The sequence below is a fragment of the Protopterus annectens genome, chromosome 14.part0 (genome assembly GCF_019279795.1).
Source record: "Protopterus annectens isolate FY-2018-M chromosome 14.part0, PAN1.0, whole genome shotgun sequence".
Classification (NCBI taxonomy): Eukaryota; Metazoa; Chordata; order Ceratodontiformes; family Protopteridae; genus Protopterus; species Protopterus annectens.
Window position 1 is genome coordinate 775,040,225 of NC_056748.1, and position 27,177 is coordinate 775,067,401.

Sequence of the window (27,177 nt, forward strand, 5' to 3'; positions counted from 1 at the left end):
CACTATCTGCTCTCAGTAGAACTATCCAATCACTCTCCTTACTCTCCGTATGGGTCCTGATGTCACCTCCCCTCATAGTAGGAATTACAACCTCTAGAACCCTAAATAAAAACTTATGTGTGTTCCCAAATAAACTAACATGTTTCGCCAAAGCATTATGGGGTGAGCCTTTTTAATATGATAGACATGTTCTCTCACCCTATCCCTAAGGGGGCGATTGGTTTTGTCCACATAAAAGGATGAGCAGGATTGACAGACAGCTAAATATACTACATGACAGGTCATACTCGGAACCACAAGGGCGGAAGACTTAAACCTTGATACGGTTATAAATAGAACGTGCTGGAGGGACAGATTCATCACCCAGAGACTCCCTGTGCTGTGGAACAAAATCCCGGTACATGTGAGGCAGAGCACCTCGCTGGCCTTGTTCAAGAGGAATCTTGACCAATGGATGGGAGATCGCAGATATACCCCAGGGATTACTTCAGTGTCACTGCTTGACAGAGGCACAGCAAAATGATAGGCATAGTTTTTATTCAAACTAAAGGGGTGGCGAAAGCCACATAACTATGGGCTAGGCTTATAAATGCCCTTGGGCAGATAGCCTAGTATGAACCTATGAACCTATGAACCTATACAATTAGCATCAACATTCGTATTGAAATCAACCTTTAAATCTGGGTGCAAAAAACTAGTACTAGCATCTATAAAGGGACAAAAATTACAGTGACCACATGGCTTAGTGTGGCCAACTTTCCTAGAGTTCTTCTCAAACTTTGGGTAGCATAACATCCTTTTTAGGTTATTCTTATTCCCGAATAAAAAAAAAAAGAGTCATCCAACCAGTCCCGGCAGACCAGCTTTAGTGCCAAAGAAACTGGGGACTGGAGACCAATTTTGGACATCAGCAGACTCAACAAGTATGTAGAAAAGACAAAGTTCCAGATGGTCACGCTTCAGTCTATACTCTTGTTCCTAGGGAAAGATTATTGAATGTGCTCAATAGATCTTCAGGATGCGTACTACCATACCAAAATGGCCAGGCCATCCAGGGATCACCTGCGCTTCAGGCTGGGAGCCAGTCATTTCTAATTTCGGGCCCTGCCCTTCGGTCTCACTACAGCCCCAAGAGTGTTCACCAAATGTATGGCAGTGGTCATGGCTCACTTGAGACATCAAGGAATCCGGGTATTTTCATATTTGGATGACTGGCTCCTCACCACACCCACCAGGCATCAGCTTATTCAGGCAAGGGACACTGCCTTAGATCTCTGTTTTCAACTGGGCATCACAATCAATTCAGAAAAGTCTGCTTTATTGCCGTCGCAGCATACAGTATTTATAGGAGCATACTTAGACAGACTCAACATGTCCTTAAAATTTCCTTCAGAAAGAGTGCTTACCCTATGAAATCAAATTGTAGATCTCCTTTCAAAACACAAAGCACCAGCATCGCAGATTCTCAGGCTGCTGGGCACCATGGCAGCAGCTATCATTGCAATACCCCTGGCGAGATCTCACATGCTTATTCTTCAGTGGCTGCTATTCACACAATGGACTTTTCAGGACTTACCAATGAATCACCCAGTTCTGATAACCAACTCTTGCAAGGAGGATCTCCGGTGGTGACTAATGTCCAAATCGGTGACCATGGGATGTCCCTTTGTCCTTCCGGTTCCAGTTGCAATGATGACCACGGACGCCTCCCTGATCGGGTGGGGGGGGCATTATCAGGGATGGACAGCCCAAGGTACATGGCAGGTACACGAGGCTCAATTGCATATAAACATCCTAGAGATGAGAACGGTTCTCTTAGCATTGCAGTTATTTCAAGACTCTCTTCCTATGGGCACAATTGCAATCCAGTCAGACAACATGTCCATAGTCTGGTATATAAACAAACAGGGTGGAACCAGATCTTATCCCCTATGCCGAGAGGCTCTAAGAGTATGGAAATGGGCAGAGTCCACCCAGCGCTTTCTGATAGCAACTCATATCCTGGGGAAATCCAACATGATAGCAGACAAACTCAGCAGGGCAATTCTGTTTCCTCACGAGTGGTCCCTCAAAAACAAAGTAGCGGAAATGATTTTCCGCAGATGGGGCCAGCCTTGCTGCGACCTCTTTGCAACTCCCACCAATACCAAATGCAGCACCTACTTTGCCCTGATCCCTCAACAGGGACAGTCCCCGAGGGATATGCTCGTACACGATTGGCCCCCGGGACTCCTTTACACCTTCCCTCCCTTTCCCCTGATTCCCAGAGTTTTGCAGAAAGACAGTTTTCTGGGTAGGACACTTATCTTAATAGCCCCATATTGGCCTTGCCAAATCTGATTCCCCTTTCTGAAGCCTCATCTAATAGAAGAACCTTGGATCCTGGACCTAGTGCCGGATCTTCCATCCCACTTGTCAGGAGCTCTTCACCCTTCACTTCAGTCCATCAAACCGACAGCTTGGCTGCTCCAATTCCCAGAATAGCCAGGTTCCAAAATTTATCAGAGGAAGCTCAACATATTCTTTTGTCCTCACATAAGACTTCAACCAGGAAACTATATCTCAGTAAGTGGAAGAGGTTTTCAGTCTGGGCTCAGCAGAATAACATTGACCCTTTTTTAGCATCCATATCAGATATTTTAGAATTTTTGACCAAACTATTCAATGAAGGAGCTGCAGCAGCAACCCTTCGGGTACAACTGGCTGCTATATCCAATTTCCATATAAGTGAATCGGGAAATGGTATTATGTCCCACAAGATGGCGAAGGCTTTTTTGAAGAGTATGATGCATCTAAGACCACCAGTTAGATCACCTGCCGCTCCATGGAATCTGAATTTAGTCCTATCCAAGATTATTCTTATGCCCTTTGAACCTGCTTCTTCCTGTGAGCTGAAATGTCTTTCTTGAAATACCATATTCTTGGTGGCCATTACGTCTGCACATAGAGTTTCGGAGTTGCAAGCCCTTATAGTTATGCACCCATATTTGATATTCCACAAAGATAGTGTTTCCCTCAGGATGAACCCTTCTTTCTTACCCAGAATTTGTTCAGAATACACCCTTAATCAAGTGATTGATTTGCCTGTTTTCTTTCCCAGTCATACTAATCAGTTGGAATATATGCTTCAGAAGCTTGACGTCCATAAACAACTTCATTTCTATTTAGATAGGACAAAAGACCATAGAAGAGCTGATCAGCTGTTTGTCTCCTTCTCAGATTCCAAGAAAGGTGTAGCAGTATCTAAATCTACCTTATCTAAATGGCTTTCTGATTGCATGTCCTTTATATACCACACTGCAGATATTTCTTTAGAGAACAAAGTCAAGGCTCATTCAACCAGAGCTGTTTCTACTTCCATAGCCTTTTTGGCCAGACTACCCATTGATTCTGTTTGTGCAGCTGCCACATGGTCTAGGCCACATACCTTCATAACTCACTACAAAGTAGACATGGCTTCTAGGGACAGGGCTTCATTTGGTTCTGCTGTCCTTAGACAGGTATTCCCGTGAGCCATCCAAGTTTGTGGTGCTGGGGACGCTACCCATCAGTATGAATGAAGGCAAGATTGAACAATTTCACATAAAAAAGGTATGTACTTACCATAAAGTTCCATGTGAGTTGTTCTTCTCACCTTCATTCTTACAATCCCCCCACCCCACCTACCCTCTATCCAATGTCTGGAAGTTTGAGAGAGGCTCTACGTTTGGTTTTAATTCTTCTGAGGCGTTTCCTCTCACAAGTTGTGTATATGATTTCTTTCGAAATCTGATTTGGATTTGGCACTAGTTGGCAGCAAACAAGATCTGGGGAAGGTAGAGGTGCATTGTGGGATAGGGTTTCGCCCTTGAGCTGTTAGAGACCTCGAGCTTTGCAAATTGGCCGACTCGGAGCCGAGGATAGGCTCTGAACCCATCAGTAAGAATGAAGGCGAGAAGAACAACTCACATGGAACGTTATGGTAAGTACATAACTTCTTTTATAGCTCATTGCAGGCTACAGGGTATTCACATTTTTCTGTATCTAGGTGACTTGCTTACAAGCTGGTATTCCAAGAGAACATTCAAAAGTCTTTCTTGACTCATCCTCACAAGATTGTGTTTCTGGGATGCCAGCTAGATACCACAGTTCAAAGAGCTTTTCTTCCGCATGAAAAAAAAATATCTTTATCTAGATTCTAAGGTTTTCCAGTCAGACTTTGGTCACTGTGAGGGAATACTTCAGGATTTCTGGGTTTCATGTCTTCTGTCATTCTCATGATAACCCTGACAAGACTCCACATGAGAAGGATACACTGATATCTGAAGCCCGTTTGGTTCCAGTACCAACTCCCCTTGCCTTTTCAGATCCTGGTGCTGGGTGTGTCAGAAGGGAAGTCACTTGACAGAGATAAAAGATATACCTAACTTTAGGTCTCTCCTCCTCCCTCCCTGTTCCAAAGCAGTCAGTCACCTCAGTAGTCTTGGACTTTGCTTGGGGAACAGTTTCAGGAGGGATACATTTCCAATGTATATGCGACACCAAGGGCAGACACATGCACAAAAGCATAAAAGAGATGCTCGCCTTGATTAAGGCAGTCAACTCTCTGAATCATCTTGGGTCCCTGGGACCTCTTAATGTTGTTACAGACAATACCACAATCATGTGGTACATTAGCAAGCAAGGAAGAACCAGATCATACCCCCTCTGCAGACTAGCCATGTTAGCTTGGTGTAGAGCTTCTGAGGTAGAGTTTCATAGCACAGTCTCATTCTACAGGCATCCTGTAGTCCATCAGAGCAGAACTGTGTGGCAGACAAGCTGAGCAGGATAAGGGCAGATCCTCATGAATGGAAATTAAGTCAAGGAGTCCTCTAAAATTTGATCCATCTCTGGGGAGTTCCCCAAGTAGACCTCTTTGCCTTCTTGCTGAACAATCAGCTGGTAAGATTTTGCTCCAGAACTCCATGCAAGAAGGCCTGGAAGACAGACGCCTTTACTTTTCCTTGGACAGGGATGTTCCTGTATGCTTTTTCAACATTTCCAGTAATATCCAGGGTACGTCTGAACATTCAGATGGAATCCTTCAGGATTATTGTGTTGACTGTCTTTGGGACAAGGCAACTGTGTATTCTCCCTTCTTTTTGAAATGACCATGGACTATTGCCACAAGCTTCCTCTCAGACTGGATCTACTCACACAAGAACAGGGGTGTTTGATACACCTGACACTAATTACCTTCAATTAACTGCCTGGATTATAAGATTTTAATTCCTTATAGGCACTTCTTTATTGAGGGTGTGCAGGAGGTACTAATGAAGGCAAGAAAACCTTCTACTAGAGAGTCATATATTAACAAATGGAAATGCTTTTTCTATTTGATGCCAACAACATAACCAGCATCCATTCAGGACTAGTTGTTCTCTGGTTGTGCAATGTTTGTGTGAGTTACTATCGTATGGCCTTTCTTACTCCTCCATCAAAGTTAATTTATTGACTTTTACTGCATGTCTGCCCATGAATCATCCTCTTTCAATACATTCTCATGTCAAAATGTTTTTGAAAAAGGATTTTGCACAAGAGGCCACCAAGAAAACTGGTGGCCCCTCCTTGGGACCTTAATTTTGTGGAAGACAGTTTTACTATTTGCTCTGATCTATGCAAGAAGGTATCTGAGTTGCAAGCTCTTATGGTGACCCAACCCTTCTCATTTAAAGCAGGCATGTGGTTTCCTTGAGAACTAATTCTCCTTTTATGCCTAAAGTGATATCCAAGTTTACTTTAAGCTAGATTACGCATCGCTCCGTTTTCTTTCCTGTGCCCATAAATGAGGAAGAAAGGGCACTCCACACCTTGAATGTTGACAGACAACTCAGGTGCTATCTTGACAGAACTAAATATTTCAGATCTTTGGATCAATTGTTTTCTTGTGGAGGTAAGAAGGAACAACCTGTGTCAAAACAGACTATTTCCAAATAGTTTTGTAAGGCTATTACCTTTGTTATACTCACCACAAAAAAATAACCTATACCAGGCAGGGTCAAGGCCCACTCCACCAGGGCCTTGGCTTCTTTTATGGCTTTTTGGAAAGAGTTGGGTTCTAGAAATATTCTAGAAGCTGCTATTTGGTCCTCTGTGCATACTTTTACAGAGCTCTATAAACTTGATTCCTTCTGTAGGTCTAGAAAAGGGTTTGCAAAGACCATTTTCTTGGGTCTCCAGGACTCTTCTTCCACGTCCCAAATGTAGTCAACTATTGTAATCTACCCATGTAGCTAAGGTTACTGCAGCAGTGATCAGTATGATAAACGCAGTACAGTTGTATAAGTAAACTTACCATAACAGTAGATATACACATGATCGCTGCTGCAGTAGCTGCTCCTTCCCATCCATTCCTCTTGTTTTTTGGTGTGTTGTTTCTGCCATACTGTGGTTAATTATTTATTTTCTGTTATTCTTAGCATTGTCCTTTCAGGGCTAAGCCTCCCTGTCTCTATTGGCAAGAAAGCTCTGAAGGGCTTAGCACCCATACTTCTATTTCAGTTAGCTCAGCTTGAGCTGCCAGACAGTTTGGATGAACAGAAGGTGCCCTGAAGCTTTGGAAGATGGCCATCTGTTAATATCCTATTGCTACTGCAGCAGTATTCTTTAAAACGTGTACTGTTATGGTAAGTTTACTTACACAGCTGTGCTTTCCTCTTTCTCCGCCCATCTTCATAGTCAGAAAAAATAGGCCAAATAAAAAACAGGCTGTATTAACTTTTTGTGATCTTCTTTATTTATTGTGAACCAACTGCAAACATAGTTTTCTAATGTAAGAAAAGGTCCTTGCTCTTTTTAACTGAGTTTATCTATGAAAAGTATTTTTCTCCTAACACTGCTTCTGAAACTGACAAACTCTTGAGGTCGCTCTAATTTAATTATTTGAGATATCACAGTTTAGATTTATAAACAAGACAGATCACACATTAGAGTGTTGGTCACAAATTACTTGCAGTTAAGCCTGGTACCTCAACCCACCTGACAGTCTTCATAAAGCCTTTGTAGAGGTGGTCAGTACTTAATAACTGACACCTGTAAATTTACGAAATAAGTTGAACATTTACATGCTCCAAATAACACTACAGAAGCAGCTGTATTGCTGCTAATCAACCATGTATTTAGTTGGGGGTTACACATGAAGAATAGAATTTGGCAGTGGATTGCATTTCACTGGTAAGTTAAAAGAAAATGTGTGGAAAATTTGGAAGTGCAGAAGAAACTGCATTTGTCTGTTCACCTAGAGTCCTTAGGTCAGGTAGAGAGAGCAAATGCAAACTATAATCCATAAACAAATGTAAGTACCCCAGCTCTACACGAAAGGACTTGGATGTTGAGGTAATAGTAAAGTTGATGGCCATCTCTATTGCTCCAAATGAATCCACATGTACCTCACCTTTTGTAATGACTGTCAGGAGAATGGTACTATATTTGCATCTTTTGTGTACTACAGAGGAAGTAAGTCTGGCACATGCCACCACTGCCCATGATTATGTGACCCAACTAACAGAGCACTTAAAAGAAACCTTTGCCTTTACCCAGAGTCATTTGGAAAAGCATGCACAGGCCTGTTAGCCCAAGTATAATAATAATCCATTTGCAGAGAATAACAAGTAGGTGACAAGGTACTGTATTTCCACTAAAGTGGGGAAAGGCAAAAACAAAGAAATTTCTGCTTAGCTGGATTGGACTATTCTTAATAAGAAGCGATATTTCCCCAGTGGCCTGTCAAACAGAAATAAAAAAAAAAAAAAAAAAACACTGATGAAGCCTTACCTAAATGGGTTTATAGGTAATAGTTAAGGCCTTTTCATGAGCACAAAAAGCATGAAATATGTAAAAGGAGTCTCTAAAGAATTGAAAAGTTATAATGTAATGTAGAATTGCTAAGGGCCTAAAAGGGGAAACATGTTAACCTTCCTCTTCCTTCCTGTTTTGGTATTGAATGCAGACAGAATTCTGTGAACATCTACATTCAGTAAGTGGGGAAATGTATATCAAAAAACTTTTTAAAAAATATGTGTATCTATATAAATTGATGTGACTAATATTGATAGGCCGTGATTATCGTTAGCATTATTTATATTACTATTGTTTACTGTTGATGCAGTTGTGTATTGCTTGTAGAGTGCCATTGCTATTGTGTATTGTCTATTGATTGCATTTATTCATTTTGCCACAGAAGCTGCTGTGTATTAATCTTGCTGTTGTGTCAGTGTACAACAGAGACACTGAAAAGCAAAGTGCATGATGTATTTAGTCAGAGACTCGTTTCTTAGCAGAAAGCAAGGCTGTCATCTCTGCTTTCATCTGAAATGAAAGGCATGTAAAACTCCTCGACATAGATGGACTTCAAAGCTGCACATATAAACCAGCTACTATCCTGTTTTGTTAAAAGTGTCAAGTTAAGAAAGTATGATGAAATTGGCAGGGTGTAGAAGAAAGCTTAATATCTATAGAGCCAAGTGCTCCCTCTTTCCTCCCAATGTCTTGCAGCAGTGGCACCAACATGGTATGCTGGAACCTAATTGCAAGGCTTTCTCTGCATGTGTGTGTCTGTGTGTGATATATATATATATATATATATATATATATATGTATATGTGTATATATATATATATATATATATATATATATATATATATATATATATATATATATATATATGGGTCTAGGACACGTGCTTGACTAGCATATGTCCGAATCACAAAACATCGAACACACATACACGAAAGAGCTTAACATCGAAAAGCACTTCCGTGTATTTGTAGTTCAAAAAAAAATCTATTTTTCTGTAGGGGGGATTTGCCCCCCTGCACCACCCACATACCCCCTTCTTTATTTTCACTCCGAAATTGCACTACAGTAGGGAAAAGAGAATTTTCCCTTACCTGCACTGTAGTCCGATCTGCGAAACAGGCACACATACACGGAAGCGCTTGTCGATGTTAAGCACTTTCGTGTATGTGTGTTCAACGTTTTGTGATTCGGACATATGCTAGTCGAGCATGTGTTTGGATTCCATATATATATATATATATATATATATATATATATATATGTGTGTGTGTGTGTGTGTGTGTGTGTGTTTGTAATTTGACCTTGATCACTACACTGGGAGTTTCCTATCTGAACTGATAGGTCTGTTAAGGGAAAACTCAACACCTGAATGCCCTTAGGCTGTTACTGGTCCATCTGCAGTAACACCAGCACAATGTGCTGGAGGTCTTGGGTTGAGTCCAAAATCACATGCCTACTCATTCTAGATGACTTCTTTAAGAAGGTCACCAAAACAGTGGACAAGGGCATAATGGTCCAAATTGCTTACCTTGACCTGGCCAAGGCATTCAGCGCACTACCCCACTTAGACATTGTAGACAAGCTTACTAAATTAGATATAAATCCCTGTGTCACTCATTGTTAAACAAGCTACCTTACATGTGGGACCCAAGAAGTCAGAATATGAGAGTATACCTGCCAAAAAACTGGTCACTAGTGGAGTCCCTCTGGGCAGAGTGCTGAAGGCGCCCCTTTTTGGCATTGACTTCTGTGAAGTCAAGGCTAGTGTCAAAGGCCTCTGGCTGACCAAGTTCTGATCATTGAATCCCCCGAGATGCAAACATCCTCTAAGAAGGCCTGACACTGACTTGGTGCCAGTCACAGTCTAAAACTCAGTGTCAGAAGTGCATAATAGTTTCTTTCAGAAAGATGGCCACTCTTGCAAGTTAGCACATTGATAATACACCACTGAGCATAGACCAGTAGTCAGGGATTTGGGAATGCATGTAGACAGTGACTCAACCTTTGACCATTGTAATAATGAAGCATAGCTCTCAATTGTCAAGATTTTCACAGAATGTCCAGATATTTGACTTATATTTTTGGTTCATTTCTCTTAAAATTGTGGTTGTCTGGCAAATCCCTAATTAATCATTGAAGACTGAAGTCTAAAGATAATGGCACACATTTGATTTTTAGACTTCATATCCTTCAAAAAATTCATGCTAATGCAAAACCTATTATTCATGTCAACTTTCTAAGTTTGTAAGAGCAATTTTTAAAATGTGTCCCTATTTTTGGGCGTTTGTCCAGATTTATTGCTGTAAGTGCTTGAGAGATGGAGTAAGGAAGTCTTTCTTTGTTGCACGACTTATAAGCAGTGGTATGGCATCTTGGTCCAAAGATGTCATTGTTCCATTATAGTTGGCCCTTATTAGCCCCTTCATAGAATGCAGTGTCCCCTTCGGTAGGTACCTGACCAAACATATGCAATAACTTGAATGTCCACAGGGGTTCCGCTCATAAAGAATACATAGTGTCTCCTATAGGTTGCTGAGAGCCGATCTGTGTTTGTCCTACAAAGCATCCTCTGAAAAAGTGTTAATTGGACCTGTTGCACATCGGCAAAGCACATAGCATCAGTTCCAGGGGCCTAAACCTGGTATACAACAAAAATAAAACATACTGAAGGGACAGGTGTGTCTCAGAAACTGCCCCTTTTCTGGAACAGGCTTCCCATCCAGGTGAAGCAGAGAGCTTCCGTGCATCTATTCAAGTGCAGTTTGAATCAGTGGTTAAGAAATTGTAATTTTACCTATGGTCTAGGATTTACGTCTGTGTTAGAGAGAGGTACCTTGTGAATGCTCGAGCACTCATGCCTGAGTTATATGTACAACCCACAAAAAATGGGACAAAACCTGGTTAATATTTCTGGGAGGAGTGGCTAGGCTTAAAAAGGATCTTAGGAAGTATGAGACCTTATATTATCTTTTCATTTCAATGTTTCTAACAGTGCCTAAGTAGAGGGCTTTCTTAGTATTTGGTATGTATGTAGATTTGAAAGGGTAATTTTTTATGCATGTAGGTTGTTTGCTTGACCATTTGCAAAAGGAAACCTTTTATTTCCCCTGTAGTAATCAGTTGCGATCCAGAGGATGAGAGTATCAACTGTTAGTACAGTCAAAAGTTAAGAATAGAATCGCAAATAAATGTGTTTGCTATTTGCATATACTTGTCATTGAACTTCTGTTCTTTCTACCAATGTAATTGTAGTTGAGTATACTGATGTTTCCTGTCCGAACCATCATGTCATAATGGAGTGATCTATGAGGAATAGAACTTTTCAGTTTCCTACCTATAGCTGGGGAGTGGTGCAGAACTGATCTACTTTGTCATTCTGCTTTTAGTGGATTTTGAGTAACAGTCTAAATAGCTCTGCCGCAGTGGCCGTGGTGGTGCAGCAGTTAGCGTTGTTGCCTCACAGCAAGAGGTTCTCCGGTTCGATTCTCGGCTGGTGTGCCTTCTGTGTGGAGTCTGCATGTCCTCCCTGCGGTTGAGTGAATTTAAAGACATGCAGGTAGGTACGAGCATATGTGGGTGTGCCTTCTTTGAAGGATGGGCGCCAGGCTGGCTTCTTGATACCGGAAAAACTCACTGCCAGTCATTAGCGGACCGGAGTTCCGCTGTGGCGACCCCTAACTGGGAAAAACCAAAAGACAGTAGTAGTCTGAATAGCTCTGCCCTTCTAGGATGGTCTGCATTGTATTTCTGTAGTCCAACAACAAATCCAAACAGCAACTCGAATGACAAACATTGACAAAAAAAAACACAGAGTCTCCAACATGTAGGAAAAGTAAACACACAGGTTTATTATGTTGCAAATGAAGCAACCAGTGGAATACACAAGTAATGGTTAAGCGCTTTTCGGTTCAATTTAACAGACTTCCTTCAGACCTTAAGAGGTAACACAAGTACTCACTTAAATACAGACCACATGGTGGTTTCAAAAAATGTTTACCGATGGTGTTGAATTAATAATTAAGTCTGAAACATGACGTCGGCAACAAATCCAATCACAAAACAAGACAACAGTAAGAAGGTTTTGGTAGACATAAATACATCGACAGCTGTAGTGCACATACAGCATGTAAAGACACATTATCTCGCTGCTATCTTATAAAAGAAGAATAACTCTTATAACATATAACAGATTTTTCAATAACATAGAAGTGAATATACCTAAATAAATTATATATACCTTGTTGTGAGTAGCCTAAGTACTCCTAATAAAATGTTTAAACAGCACATAACACTTAGATGGTTGTTGAAAACATTAAATTAAATTAAATTAAAATTAAAAGACTGCAGTTTCAACATTAAACAGTTGTAATCGGGTAAGCATATGATACTTTCATGAATCACCCAAAGGAGTAAAGCAAGCCAAGGCTTAAACTAAAACAGATATTTCCAGGTTTAAACGTAAAGATATAAAACAAAAACGCTGCATACTTTAACTATACTACAAATAGAGCTGTTAAAAGACATAGCCTAACTAAAGACTTATTTAGCGCATTAAGCTCTTTAATTTTAAAATACAGACAATGGAAGTGACTTCGTTTAAACATGGGGGATTGTAGGAGTTAAGTTGCAATTGCCACATCAATTCCTATCTTTCCAAAATTAAGTGGTAGGGACCCCCTTGATCTGAATTTGAAACAGATCTTAGAAATGGAAGCACAGACCTGTAGTAGATCTGGTGGTGCATTTAAATGTGAAAGCTGCAATTATTGTAGATATATTCCAACAGGGACAGAATTTACAGCAGGTTCCTTTAAGGTAAAGACCAAGGGTAGATTTAACTGTCACTCAAAATCCGTTGTCTACTTGGCTAGTTGTGTAGCCTGCCCAGCATATTATGTTGGGAAGACGGACAGCAAACTAAGAGAGAGGATTTATGAGCACATTTACCATATTAGGAAAAAGTCACCCTTTAACACTTTGGCTAGGCACTGTGCTGAACATCCAACATACCACTTTCAATTCAGAGTGATTTGGCAGGTTACAGTTAACTTAAAAGGGGGTCCCTACCACTTAATTTTGGAAAGACAGGAGTTGATGTGGCAATTGCGACTTAACTCCTACAATCCCCAAGGTTTAAACAAAGTCACTTCCATTGCCTGTATTTTAAAATTAAAGAGCTTAATGAGCTAAATAAGTCTGTAGTTATGCTATGTCTTTTAATAGCTCTATTTGTAGTATAGTTAAAATATGCAGAATTTTTGTTTTTGTTTTATATCTTTACGTTGAAACCAGGAAATATCTGTTTTAGTATAAGTCTTGGCTTGCTTTACTCCTTTGAGTGATTCGTCAAAGTATCATATGCTTACCTGATTACAACTGTTTAATGTTGAAACTGCAGTCTTTTAATTTTAATTTAATTTAATGTTTTCAACAACCATCCGAGTGTTATATGCTGTTTAAACATTTTATTAGGAGTACTTAGACTATTCACAACAAGGTATATATAATTTATTTAGGTATATTCACTTCTATGTTATTGAAAAATCTGTTATATGTTATAAGAGTTATTCTTCTTTTATAAGATAGCAGCGAGATAGTGTGTCTTTACATGTTGTATGTGCACTACAGCTGTCGATGTATTTATGTCTTCCACAACCTTCTTACTGTTGTCTCGTTTTGTGATTGGATTTGTTGCTGACGTCATGTTTCAGAAATAATTATTAATTCAACACTATCGGTAAACATTTTTTGAAACCACCATGTGGTCTGTATTTAAGTGAGTACTTGTGTTACCTCTTAAGGTCTGAAGAAGTCTGTTAAATTGAGACGAAAAACGCTTAACCATTACTTGTGTATTCCACTATTTGGTTGCTTCGTTTGCAACATAATAAACCTGTGTGTTTACTTTTCCTACATGTTGGAGACTCAGTGTTTTTTGGTCAACGTTTGCATTGTATTTCTGTGACTGACAGTTCCAGCACAGCCAGCTTACAGGGCTAGTCCTCCTTTTTCCCTGAGGAGGGATATTGGAGGCAGAACTGTCCGCTGATCATGGGCTGTATAACCCAAGCACACAAAACTGAATACAAAGATGAATGGGTTATGTACTACAGTATGTATCTCACAAAATACAAAGACTGTTCTCATCACACTAAGTAAGAGCTGAAGATTATTTGATACTTGTAATACAAGACAGTACTGTTACACTCTTCTCAAAACTGCTGTCTGACTCCCTTTTACAGAAAGGGACACCACCTCTCTTTCATAGGCTGATAAATAAGCTGTTGTATCTGAATGTTTGGCCAACTAGCTAGTATGCTGATTAATATGATGCTAAATCTTTTGGGTTCATAACAGTAAGGGACAATGTCCCTTAATAAGCCCTGGTTTGCATTGGCCACTACTGCTGGAGGAGCCTTTACTAAAATACCACCTACTATTTGGAAGAGTGTCAGTACTGGAATCAGAACTGTTTTCACTCTTCCTAATGTTAGGAATTAATTATTTTCTCATAGTAACACAATTTCTTCCTTTAAATATGCTGCTTTTGCAGCAGCTAAATAAGCATTTTACTGCTATGTCAGTGTACGACTTAATGCTTCTCTTGTCTTTGAAAGTTTCCTACTGGTTGCACACTAATGTTGTGCTTACTCTCTGCATTCTTCTGTATGCATTGCATTTTTCTTTGTAGTGATTTTCATGTCTATTCATATTCTGGGAAGGTATTTTACTGCTTCTTGTCTTATGATGTCCAGCTGACTGTAACTAATTATTTATATTTACAGTTGAATTTGTGCGTGTGTTGTATTTTTGTACAATAGTTGTGATTTTTCATGTGTATTTTAAAGTTTGTCTACATAAACTGTCTTTTCCTGACTGCCTGTGCCTTAGGTCAAGGCTGAAAAGGGTCTTTTCTACCAACACCTATCTGATTAAATAATAAAAATAATAAAAAAAAAGAAAAGAGGAAATTAAAACTTTTTACGCTAATCTACTTTGTGGTTCTTCTGTCTGAAGTGAGTTTTTTTGTTCTTTCATACGAAGTACATATTCATATGTATGTATCATAACCATTGTGTTCAAGGTAAAAAAATTTCCAGTCAGCATAAACTGGTACTGACTCTGTGTTCCAATGATCCTGTCATATAATAATCTTGTACAGAATGTGTTTTCAGTCATTGCCATTACTGATTCCTGTATGTCCTTTTCTTGCACCTTTGGGATGCTGTATTTCATTGACTATTTAAACTTAACCGTAAACATATATGTAAATTTTTAATTATGTCTCTGAATATCATACTGAAGTTTAGCTGTAACTTTATTATGTTAATTCTATTTATCTCTGTAGTCTTATGCTTTCCTTGCCTGGTATTGTCACATTATATGTTTTCTTTTTGGAGATTTTGGGTCTCCACTGTAAATGGCTGTCCGGCTAGACAAATCCAGTTGTCAAATTGTTGTAAGTAAACAAGTTAAAACGATGTATAATAAAGATTGTTTTGTATTTCCAAGACAAGTCCAAAATGTTACCAGGCACAGATGTCTGTTAACAGTAATTGTGGAAAATACTGGAATAACTGGCATAATGAATGTTACTGATTATATCTGTTTGTTTTGCTTTTTAGGTACTGAGCAGTTTAGTGACTATGAAGGCTATGCAGAATCTTACAGATGGGTTGGAAGTCACACTGACAGCACACCAAGGTAAATATTTTATTCCCTTTTTTCCATATCACCTGAGTAGTAACACACCTGTTCACAAACTAGGCTAAGATCTTGTTATTTTGACCTGTAATGCACATGCTTTTCTCCAATCCTTTGATAGACTGCCGTTATTGTTCTGGGATGGACTGTCCTTTCACTTGTAGACATGGCTTCTATTTTCCTCATTGCTGGCCTTACTATTTTCTAACAGTTTATGTTCTTATTGTATAACTCTGTGCTGAGTTTGCATTTTGGGGTGTGATAGGCTTTGGTTTGTGTTCTATAATAGGTTTGCCTTTATGCCATGTGATGAGTTTGTTTTTCTGTTGTGTGAATTTGCTTATTATTGTTGTTGTTTTGAGTTTGTGGTTATGCATTTAAGTTTATTAACTGGGAAGTTTCAACTAGTATAACCCATTTTCACTGATTTTCCATGGAGAAAATCTACTCAAAGTACAGTGACAGTAATGCATAGATGTCCTTCCATATCACTGTTGCAGTATTCTTCACCTAAGGGGTCTCCTGCCAAGTATAGCCCAACATCTGTCCAGTTTAGCAAAGTGGTCAGCTCTTATAGGCATCATATGTCACTGCACACAACATGGGTCATAAAGGTGAAGGACAGACCGCGTATACTCAGAACATCTTTGCTGCCAGTCTGAATGCCATTCTCAAACATCAGTCTGAAAGCCCTTCTGCTGTGCTGGTAACCAAGCTGTGTTTTCAGATAAGTGCCCCGTTGGGGTTCATCTCTTCCTTTTCTTATTGTTGTTGTGCTGATGTCATCCAGAAAGGGAAAATGTCAATGTGAGAGGCAGATTCCCCATAAAGACCATCATGACCAGTGTCTTTTTTTTGTTTGGGTGCCTCCCATGATCATACACAGTGTTCTGTCTGCCAGGCATTTGTGCCTAAGACCCTACATAGTCACCTCTACTCCCTTTCCATGTATCTGGAGAACCAACCACTTAAGTTGTTGGCTGAGGGTACTATGGCATAATCCTCCCATGCTGATGGCCAGTCATCTGCCAAGAAGAAGGCCAACAAAGTTAGGCCTGATCCAGCTACTATCCAGCTTCCCCCAGACATTTCTGTCAATGCTGGTGAAACCCAGATGACCACCTGCTGCTTGCTTCAGATTCTTCTGCCATGACCCCTTTGGAAGCTGGCATGGATCTGGCTTTTCTCACACCTACTTGGAGGCTTTTCAAACTTCTGTGCCTGATATTGAGGGGAACCTCATCTGATTATATCCAAAGGACCAAGAGGGATTCCTCAGATCTTAGTGAGGGAGGAGATTCCTACAACCATTATAGAATCCCATCAGGGGTCTGACCCTCCAAGGATGTTTCAAGTATATGTCCTGCAAAGAAAGTAACAAAAGACACAGTATTTCCGCTGTTGTGAAGGATCCCCAGCGTGAATGGCAGGATTTCACTTAGGATTTATTTAATGTTTTAATGCCCTTGAAGCCACCTAAAGGGGTCTTTTTTCTATTCCTGCTCCTCCCTGGTCTTCCAGTCCACTCAAGAGGCGTAGTGAAGTGCATCCTCGCATGAAGATCTAGTCGGTGGGGGGGGGGTCCCTGGCTTATTTTTTCCAAATCCCTTTCCCTTTGGACTAGGAGTAAGATTCCATAAGTCCAGACTCCCCTTTGGAAGAGCTCGTCTTTGGGGATACCATTGCCCATATGCTGGATTGTTTTAAGTAGGATTGTTGCCAAGTCTGTAATATTCAAAAAAGGTAATACAAGTTCCTACAGATGGAGTCTCCCAAACCATGTGCTGTTCATCCTGTTCTGTCTGCCCTTTTGGATACTTTTTCAGCAGCTTCTTTACTGTCTGACTCTCAGCTTCCTGTATCTAAGGAGCCAAATAGGTTCTATAAAATGCCTGAGGAGTGCAAATTTCTTTATAAATACCCTTCTGTAGTGTCAGTCTCTTCTGACAAACCTACCAAGCTGTTGCCTTCTGATAAGGATAGTAGGACCATGAAAGGGTTGGGCAAGAAAGTTTACACTGCTGCCACTTTGTCTTTTAGGGCAGTTAACTACCAGACTCACATGACTAGGTATGTTTTGGCTATCCTAAGGTATTTCCTGTCCTTCCTGACTCTGAGGGAAAGGCTTTGGCTCTTTTCTGGCTGGGCTGCACTTCACAAGTTGCCCACCATTAAATCAAATGCAGCTTTTATGCAGCTGATGCCTCTTCCAGTGCTGCTGCTTTTGGTTCAGTTATAAGGTGCTTTTCTTGGCTTTGTCTTCAGACTTTGCCTGATGACATTAAGGCCAAAAGTTTGGATGCTTCTTTGGGTAACAAAACCCTTTTTGGGTCGGCTGATGGCCCTTTCAAGTTACCCCAGGACAAGGACAAAGCCTTTGAGGAGATGAAACATATTTTTGTTTCTCCCATTCTTAAATTTCAGAAGAACTTTCCCTCCAAGTCTGCCTTTGTTTGTAGGCAATCACACCCTTTTCCCAAGAATAAGAAGGGTTCAAAGAGTGTGCCTCTTGCTAAGTCTACGCAGACTTCTGCATCCCCAAAGCCTTCTTGACAGTTTGCTTCCTGCTTCCCTCGGCCAGCTTCCCTTGTCCCTCCGTCTTTCCCTGTCTCTTCCAAATTGGCTGTGAATCACTTCAGACTCTTGGGTTTTGTCTTTTATCTGTCAGGGATATTTCGTAGTTTGGAAGTCTTTTCCTCCATTTTTGGGCATTCCTCAGCCCCCTCGGGAACAGCTCTCTCTCATTTCTCAATGGTTTTTCACTGTGTTTTGGCTAAGGGCAACATACAAGCCATATCTCCCAACCACATAGAGAAGGGATTTTATTCACGAATGCTTTTGGTCCCACAAAATGAGGGTACATGGAGAACAATTCTGGATCTTTCCCTTCTGAAGATTCCTTCCTTTTGGATGTTATCTCTGCAGACATTTTTTTCTCTTCTTCTTCTGCAGGCCTTTCTGGCATCTGTGGATCCCAGGGATACATACCTTCACATCCCCATCCATCCTCTAATCAGGAAATGTTTACATTTCTCTGTGTCTTCCTTGCATTTTCAGTTCTCTGCTTTTTTTGACCTCTCTACTGCCCCAAGGGTATTAACCAGATGCTTTGCTCCTATCATTGGTTTTTGCAGGATTCTAGTTATTCACATTTTCCCTTATCTACACAATCCGATTATTCAACTTCTTCCTCCAGCAGTCTGTTTCAAGATCTCAAGTTTATTGCTTGCCTAATGCACAATCAGGGTTCACCATAACCATCCAGAAGTCAGTTCTGACACCTTCCCTGGATCATATTTTCCTTAGCTGCAGACTTCAGACAGTTCCCATGTTGGCATCCCTGCTTACCTCCAAGGCTTTGTGTCTCTTATAACCTTTTTGCAATCCATTCTTCCTCTGGCGTCTGTCATGGCTAGGGAATTTCTCAGGGACTTGGGGTTCATGGCTTCCACCATTCCCATGCTCCTTCTTGCCAGGCTTCATATGAGGCATCTTCAGTGATATCTCAAATCTGTGTGGCTTCAACATTGCCACCCCCCCTAGAGTTCCTGGTATCCTTCCTTCCTTCCCCATCTCAAGCTTGAGCTTCACTGTTGGATTAATCAACTTTCTGTCAAACAGAGGCTTCTTTTTCAAGCTCCATTTCCCACTTAGGAGTTCTTTAAAGACACCTCAGGCAGGGGATGAGGTGCCTCCTGTGGGCCCCCAAAAAGTTCAAAGTCTCTGTTCTCTTCATTAGAGGTCATACCACATCAACACAAAGGAGATGAGGGCTCAGCTTCTGGCTCTGCAAGCTTTTCATTCCTTTTTTCATCCCGGGCCTCTCAAAGTTTTGACAGACAATACCACAGTGATGTGGAATGTCAGCATGGTGGGGGGGGGGTGCACAAGGTCCTATCTTCTTTGTAGGCTAGCTCTTCAGATCTGGGATTTCCACTATCCAGTATCAACTGACTGTTCAGGCAGTTTACATTCCATAAGAGCACAATCTAGTGGCAGACTGCTTGAGCAGGTCTAGCACACAAGCTTACAAACAGCTGCTTCACAGAGATGTGTTCCTGGACATTGTCTGATGTTGGGGTATTCTTCAGGTAGATATTTTTGTTTCCCATCTGAAGAGGCAATTTCCTCTATTCTATTTCTGTTCCACAGTTCCAAGTCCTCTGGCTTGGAAACTGGATGCCCTATCTTTTCCTTGGAAGGGTATGTTTCTGTATGTCCCCCCCCCCCCCCCATTACCACGATTTCTGCACAAGATCAGACAGGACTCTCCCCAAAATCATGCTGGTGACTCCTTTTTGTCCCAGACAGCATTGCTTCCCCATTCTTTCTTATTGGCCAGGAGGCAATCACCACAAGTTGCCTCACCGGGTAGGTCATCGTACACAAGACAAGGGTTCTCATATGCATCCTCAGTTGTCCACTCTTCAAATTACACTGCAGATGATAGGGTTTTGATCCTTTTTTGGCACCTTTTTTCTGAGAATGTGCTTCAGGTTTGTAGGAGGCCAGCAATCCCACTCCCAGGAAATCATATACTTCCAAATGGAAAAGATTTTCTGTCTGGTGCTTCTCTTGCCGTCAGGACCCTCTATCATTGGAGCTTCCTTTGGTTCTGTTATTTGTATGGTCTGCTGTATGTTGGGCTTGCATATTCTTCAATGAAAGCTCACCTGTTAGCAATGCCTGCTTGTCTACCCTTGAATCCTAGTCTGGTCTCTAGGTTTGAGGTTATGTAATTCCTTAAAGGCATCCTTCATGTCAGGCCTCCCAGTAAGCATATTCCTCCTTCATGGGACCTCAGTTTTAAACTTGAAAAATTGACCCAAGCTTCTTTGAAGTCCACTTCTTTGCAACATTGTACTGGGAAGACTATTCTGCTTTGGGTCTTACTTCAGCCAAGAGTATTTCTGAACTTCAGGCTCTCATGACTATTCTTCATACCTCTCAACCTCTTAGCACAAGAAATCTGGACAAAACCTAAAATAATGGGGGGGGGGGCAAAGGCCCAAAAATGGGGACAGATTTTAAACACTGCTCTTATAGACTTAAAAAGTTGCTAGAATAGCAGGGTGTGTTTGCATGCATTTCCTGAAGGAATGACATCTGAAATGCAAATGTATGACATTCCTTAGTGACTTCAGTCCTCAGTGATTTGCCAGAAAACTGCAAATTTTATGTGGAATGAACTAAAATATGAGGCAAAAGTCTGGACAGTTGAGAGGTGTGTTATTCCTCCTTTTTTATTTTTCCATAGAGACGACTCCTTTTTTGTCGAGGTGGTCAATGAGTTGTCCCTTCATTCCTTTTTTTTCCTTTTCCACAGTCTGTCATTGAGAAGGTTCTTCACACCTTGGATTTGCATAAACAGCTCAGATATTTAGATAAAACTAATGTTTTTTGCAAAGCTGAGCAGCTTTTTGTTTCCTTTCATCCTAGGACTTTGGGTTTGGCTATTTCTAAGCAAATTATCTCCTCCTGAATTTCTTAGGCCATTTCCTTTTGTTATTCTTTAATGGCAAATGTCTTTCCTCACCTATAAAGGCACATTCTACTAGGATGATTGCTTTCTCTGCTGCTTTTTCACGAGTTTGAATATCGGCTCCATCCTTGAGGCTGCTACTTGGTCCTCTGTTTGTACTTTCACTAAAACTCACTAGTTGGATGTTGTTTCCAGGGCCAGAGTGGGCTTTACAAGGGCTGTCTTGCATGTGTTTGTGGAGGGTTCTTTTATGCCTTTCTCCTCCCAGACATCCTCTTGAGCTCTTGTAATGTCCCTTGGGTGAAGAATACTGCAACAGTGGTGTGGAAGGACACAATGCAGTTGTGTAAAATCTTGCTATAACAGTAGCTGTCCTTCTCTTCACTGTTGCAGTATTTGGTCCCTCTTTCCTTCCCCTTTGTCCTGACTCTTACCTTGTGTTCTTGTTACCCTCCTGACCACAGGGCCCTTCTCTCCTTCTTTGTTTTTCCTTCTGGATGCACATGTTCCTGTTTGTCCATGAAGTTTTTCTGTTCCTCTTGGGGCTTTTTCAGCTTTGAGTATCTGTGTCTGTAGCTTTGAGTATCTGTGTCTGTAAATCACCTTTATTTCCTACGTCTTGTGCGGGGAGCATACATGTGACATATGGAGCCTATAATTGCTGAAAGCTTTAGTATACTGGCCGGATGTTGGGCTATACTTGGCATGTAATCCCTTAGGTGAAGAAAACAGCAAAGTGAAGAGAAGGACATCTACTGTTGTAAGATTTTTACACAACTGTACTTTTTAAGCTTTGGTGACACACACATATTTAATACAGATATTAATGACATAGAAAAGAAGAGGACATGAACTATTTGGTTGCAGAGGTAATACCACATGTATAATTAAAACTATATACAAAAACTGAGCATTTCTGATTGATGCTACGTTAGCAGTACTTTGATTGTCTGTATTGAAATTATAGTAATTGCTGACTTGGCCACGTAAGACGAGTGAGGGACAGTTCATGAGAATAAATATGAGTAGCACGGATGCATTTACCTCTGGGCACAGTACAGTTGCAATTACAGGACCAGTTAGGAAAAGGTGATTAGAGAGGCTTTTCTAGAAGTCCAACATGTAACATGAGAATTTGACAAAAGACATGGAGTCGCCAAAAGAGATCTGCTTAGGCTGAATTTTTTTCAGGTAGAGAGCTTGTTGATCAGAGCTGTTCTTGGAATATACCACTAAATATCAAATAGATTACTGGTCAGTTATTCTGTTGGTATTAATTAGAACACACTATCCTTAATTGCAGTTTTTTTAGCTATTGGGAAAATTCAGGCTGGTGCCTGGTTTTGAGAGAGAGTCGTGTGTGCTAGATGCCTGCTTAATGTTTTATGTTCAAATCTTACGGCATCAAAAAGGTAGTGGGACAGAAATAATGTCAAAACTTTACCTCAGATACTTTTTAAAAATGTTTTTATCTTCAAAGACTAATTCTTAAAGAAACTGCTATTTGTGGTGCTACAGTTCATGGAAAAAACTGCCTTATTATGTGTCACTGAGAAGACCTCTACCTTTGAATATTTTTCACATCATCTGGCTAGGTATGATGAACAAGTCACGTCAACCAGGAAGTCCCATTTTTCTCAGTACTTTAGCAGTTGTACATCAAAGTGTCCACTGTTGGCAGTCCTCAGTTTTGCGATATCCTGTGTACAAGTACCTGACTGGCTGGCCTGACTTACAGCGCTCTACCTTCTCCCAGGGTATCATCCGAGGCCCTTCCACCAGAATGCAGGGATATTGGTGATAATAATAGATGCATTGACTGATGCCATCTTCAGATCTTTCTTGCTCTGCATTTGTATGTGGCCATATTTTTTTTATAACACTCTAAAGTCCATCATTCGGCTTCCTTCCAAGAGCAAGGTAAGTACCCCATAGGGGATTTTTTTTTCTTATCTTTTTGTTACTATCAACTTAGGTGAATGTCTTGATTCTGAATTCTGTGCTGATTCTGAGTTTGAGATCAAAGTGGATACTGGCATTGTAATCCAGAAACAGATTTCTCATATGAAATTTCACAACAGGTGTTTATTTTGTCTCAGCCAACACCACCATATGGACTACCCTTTACTCTGCCCAGGAGCCCTATTCCCAATGGCAGAGATAATTGAATACTAGGCAAAACTGTTGAAAAAAAAGATTTATATTTCTGCTACCCTCTCATTCATAGCTTTAAACAGAGTGCCATATGCTTTCCTGCAAGCAGTCCTTGTTGAAAAAGATAAGGATATGGCAGAGAGTGGAGATACAATATAAGGATCCAAATCAGGAGATGCTTGAGCTTTGTGATCTTTTTTCTCAAGTTGCCAAGCACTTAAAGTGTGGTTATAATGCAGTGGGTGCATCATGCAATGCAGCAGCTACAAAACCTGTTATCTGTAAACATGCCTGGTTAATGCACTGCCCCTTCCATACCATGTTATGACAGAGCTCTTCAGTGGCTCAGTCCTCAAAAAATCTTCAAGAAGCTGGATCAAAAGGACAAGACTGTGCAGTATGTGAAGCAGCTTTTTCAGCCTCAAGTTCCTAAGTTCATCAGGAATTAACAAGCAAATACATGGCAATTACACCAAAACAGGAAAGTAGCAGGCTTGGCAAAATTAAAATGGGACAATTTAAGAGAGAATGACAAGCAAGATCTAAAGAGAAGACTGGAGGCCCTCAGGGCCTTGACACCCAGAGGGAGTAACAGTGAATCAGCCTGGCTGTCCCGTCGAGGCTTACCTCAACCTGTCCCCCCCATAGACCACATTACCAACTTTCAACTTTCTTTCTTCCTTCCTTAAAACAGTGGGAGGATTTTTAGCTTTCTTTGTTAAAAAAAAAATTGTGAAAGCATCACCGAAGATTATTAGTTAATATAACTTGTAGCAAATGTTCACAATCTTCATTTCCAAGAGGTTCTAAAAGCCAGAGCCATTCCATTCATCCCAAAGGACCAAGTGCACCTAATCTGTGTAGTAGACATGTTGCCTAGAGCCATAGAAAATATCCTTACTGGAAAGGAAGTACAAGAGTTTTACACCAACGAAATGACACAAGTAGAGACCCACCATAGATCTGTCGTACCTAAACAGGTTCCTCAGAATACCAAAATTCAAAATGCTAACTCCAAAGTCTGTTAATAGTCATCCCAGATCAGGCCCTTATGGTCACTTAGTATACCTGCCCTTATGGTCACTTAGTATACCCGCCTGCACATCCCCTTGCCCTAACCAAACAATTTTTCTCAGATTTGTATTGGGAGAAATAGATTATCTACATCCTTGCTGTGTGGCATGTCTATTGCACTCGGTGTTTACAAAATGCCTGACTCCAGTAACTGCCTATTACAAGATAAAGGGCTTCCAGATTTACCCCTGTCTAGATAGCTGCCTTATTTTAGTAAGGTCCCTACAGTGGATACTTAATGTTTTGGAGTTCACCCTGAATTGTTTCCAGAATCTGGGTCTCACCACCAACAAAATAAAGTTGAACGCAGCACCCTTGAAAAACTTGTTCTTCTTTGGGACTTGTCTGGACACGATCCTCAGCAGAGCCTCCTCCTAGATGATACTTTTCTTCTGATATATTTTACAACAAAGAAATTTCAACCAAGGAGTTCTTCAGGCTGCTAGGCTACATAACATTCTGTATCTTATTGGTTCCACTTGCCCTGCTTGCCCATGGGGAAGCTTCAGTGGCATTTTGAGGAACAAATGGTGGCAGCCTACCCGTCCAGTAGATGCCAGATATCACTTTACTCCCATGTATCAGGCAGGAGATCTCATTATGTTTACAACAATGCATTCAAAACTAGAGAGCACCCTTCAGAGCACTACATCTCACAGTGAACCTCACCGCAGGCTCTTTAGACCTTACTTGGGAGGCTTATGTGGGAATGTTTCATGTTCAAGGGACTTGGAAGGGCAGGATGAAAAGAAAACAAATTAATATAAAATAAATTATAGCAGTCGTCTGAGCCCACAAAGCTTTTATCCACACTTTAAAGAAGGTATTCTCTGGGTAAGGACAGACAACACCCCAGTCATAAATGAACAACAAGGTACCCATTTATACTTTGTATGCAGACTGGCCATGCAGGACTGGAAGTAGCTGTGGAGGCAAGGAGATCTAACTTTTGTTGCAGTCTAGATTTCCTCTCTCCAGAACTTTCTGGCAGACAAGTTTCCTAGGGGTTTGAGGACCATTAAAGACCATATACACCTTGCCATATCAAACATTCTGACTTTACCTCCTTTCTCACAGAGGGAGATAAGTTATTGTTAGTCTTGGGTTAAACTTAAGAGGACCCAACCAGCAATCTAGATTTAGGTTGAAGTGAAATATTGAATCACATTGTTTAACCTGCAGATGAAGTTTATTCCAGAAAAGGGAGAGGTGCTGGGTGATGAATCTTTCTGTCAGTGAAGGATTAGATCTCTAATTCTAGTATTAGCAGAGCTGTTTGACTTATTGAGATATAGGAGGTCAATGACCACCCTCTATCAGGAGTCTATAGGACACAGTACACAGGGATATAGAAACATAAAAACATAGGAACAGTACTAAGCAGGGAAACACAGGGACCTTAAGGGGCCTACACATATGCACTTTTAAGCAGACACACTTAAAAATTCATGCTACCCTTTTTTGAGTACAAATAATGCCTGCCTCCCAAATCTAGCAGGGCTGTACTTGATAACCCTGGAGTAAATTTGTGTCTATGTATCCAGTCATCTGAGATTAGCCTTAAAGGAAAATAAAAATAAATACATAAATAAATAAATAAATGAAAAACTAACCATAATTTTTTATTTATTTATTTTATTTTACATTTGTTGACCGGGATGGTCCGACTGGATACATATCCATTTTCAACGGAGTCCCGGGGAGAAAAGCTCCAGACACACAACAATTTACAAATTTTTAGGTAGATAGCATTAAGTAACAGTGAATACAGAAAGAAAAAAATAGATAGTACAATAATTTCAGTTCAGAACATACAAGCTGATTACAGGCATAGCAGAATACATCCAGCCACAAGGCATGAGACATACTTTAAGTTGTAGTAGTAGGTAAATGTTACCTTATTACCTAGGGTTTAGGATATTTTAATTAGGCAATAAAACCTAGATTCGTTAATATGATTGATCAACTTGTTTGGATGGGCTGATAGGGTAATTTGTTTGAAGTTAAAGTGAGGTGGAGGGGGTGTAAGGGGTACTAGTCAGGGTTGGTACAGGGACATAACCAATGTGACTTAAGGTGGCTTTTAAGCTTGTGTTTAAATACCGTTGGCGAAGATTCTTGGGTAATGTAATCTGGTAGTGAGTTCCAGTTTTTACTGACAGAGTTGGCGAAGAGGGAGTCACCTGCAGCGTGGTTTGATTTGGTCTTAAGTACTAGAAGTTTGGTGGATGAGCGGAGTGTTCGATTGTTACTATAAGGGCGGAATATGTTTCTGAGGGCTGGTGTAGTGTCTGGGTGGTGGAGTATTTTATGGGCAACTATGAACTGGTTGAGCTGGAGGAGTTGGTATAGTTCCAGCCAGCCCAGGAGATTCAGGTTCAGACAGTGGTGGGTCCGGTAGGGTGTGCCAGTTGCAAATCTAGCAATGTGGTTGTAGCATGTAGACAATTTTTTGAGATCGGTTTTACTCCGGTGGGAGAAGAGAGGGGAGGCATAGAGAAGGATTGATAGAAGATGGGATCGGGCAATAGCAGTTTTTGCTTGCGGGGTTAGGAATGATCTGATCCTATAGAGGCTGCCAAATTTCTTATTGATAGTTTTTATGGTTTGATTGATGTGTACATCAAACCTAAGGTTGTCGTCGATCATGACACCCAACAGTTTAGTTTGGGTTACTGGGGAGATGATGGTGCCATTATTAGCTGTTATGTTGAATGATGGTGATTTTTTCCTGTTTGTTGGGGTGAAGAGAAGTAACTTAGTTTTGTTGGGATTTAGTATTAATCGTTGGTTTAATAGCCAATTTTCAACCTTGTTGAAGGTGTTTTGGGTTATTGTGGTGAGTTTTGTAGGGGAGGAGGCAGAGCAGATCAAGGTTGAGTCATCTGCATATTGAATGCAGGTAGCCTCTGGAATGACTGCACTAAGTTCATTTATAAAGATGG

The 27,177-nt window shown here is 40.6% G+C and overlaps 1 protein-coding gene across 2 annotated transcripts in view; it reads left to right on the forward strand.

Moving 5' to 3' along the window:
• PARG (poly(ADP-ribose) glycohydrolase) overlaps positions 1-27,177 on the forward strand; it is a 2,766,579-nt gene that overhangs the window by 2,353,516 nt on the left and 385,886 nt on the right. For both annotated transcript variants that reach the window (XM_044056515.1, XM_044056516.1), the window contains exon 14: positions 15,444-15,522. In XM_044056515.1, coding sequence (XP_043912450.1) covers positions 15,444-15,522 — 79 coding nt within the window. The remainder of the gene's footprint in view (positions 1-15,443; positions 15,523-27,177) is intronic.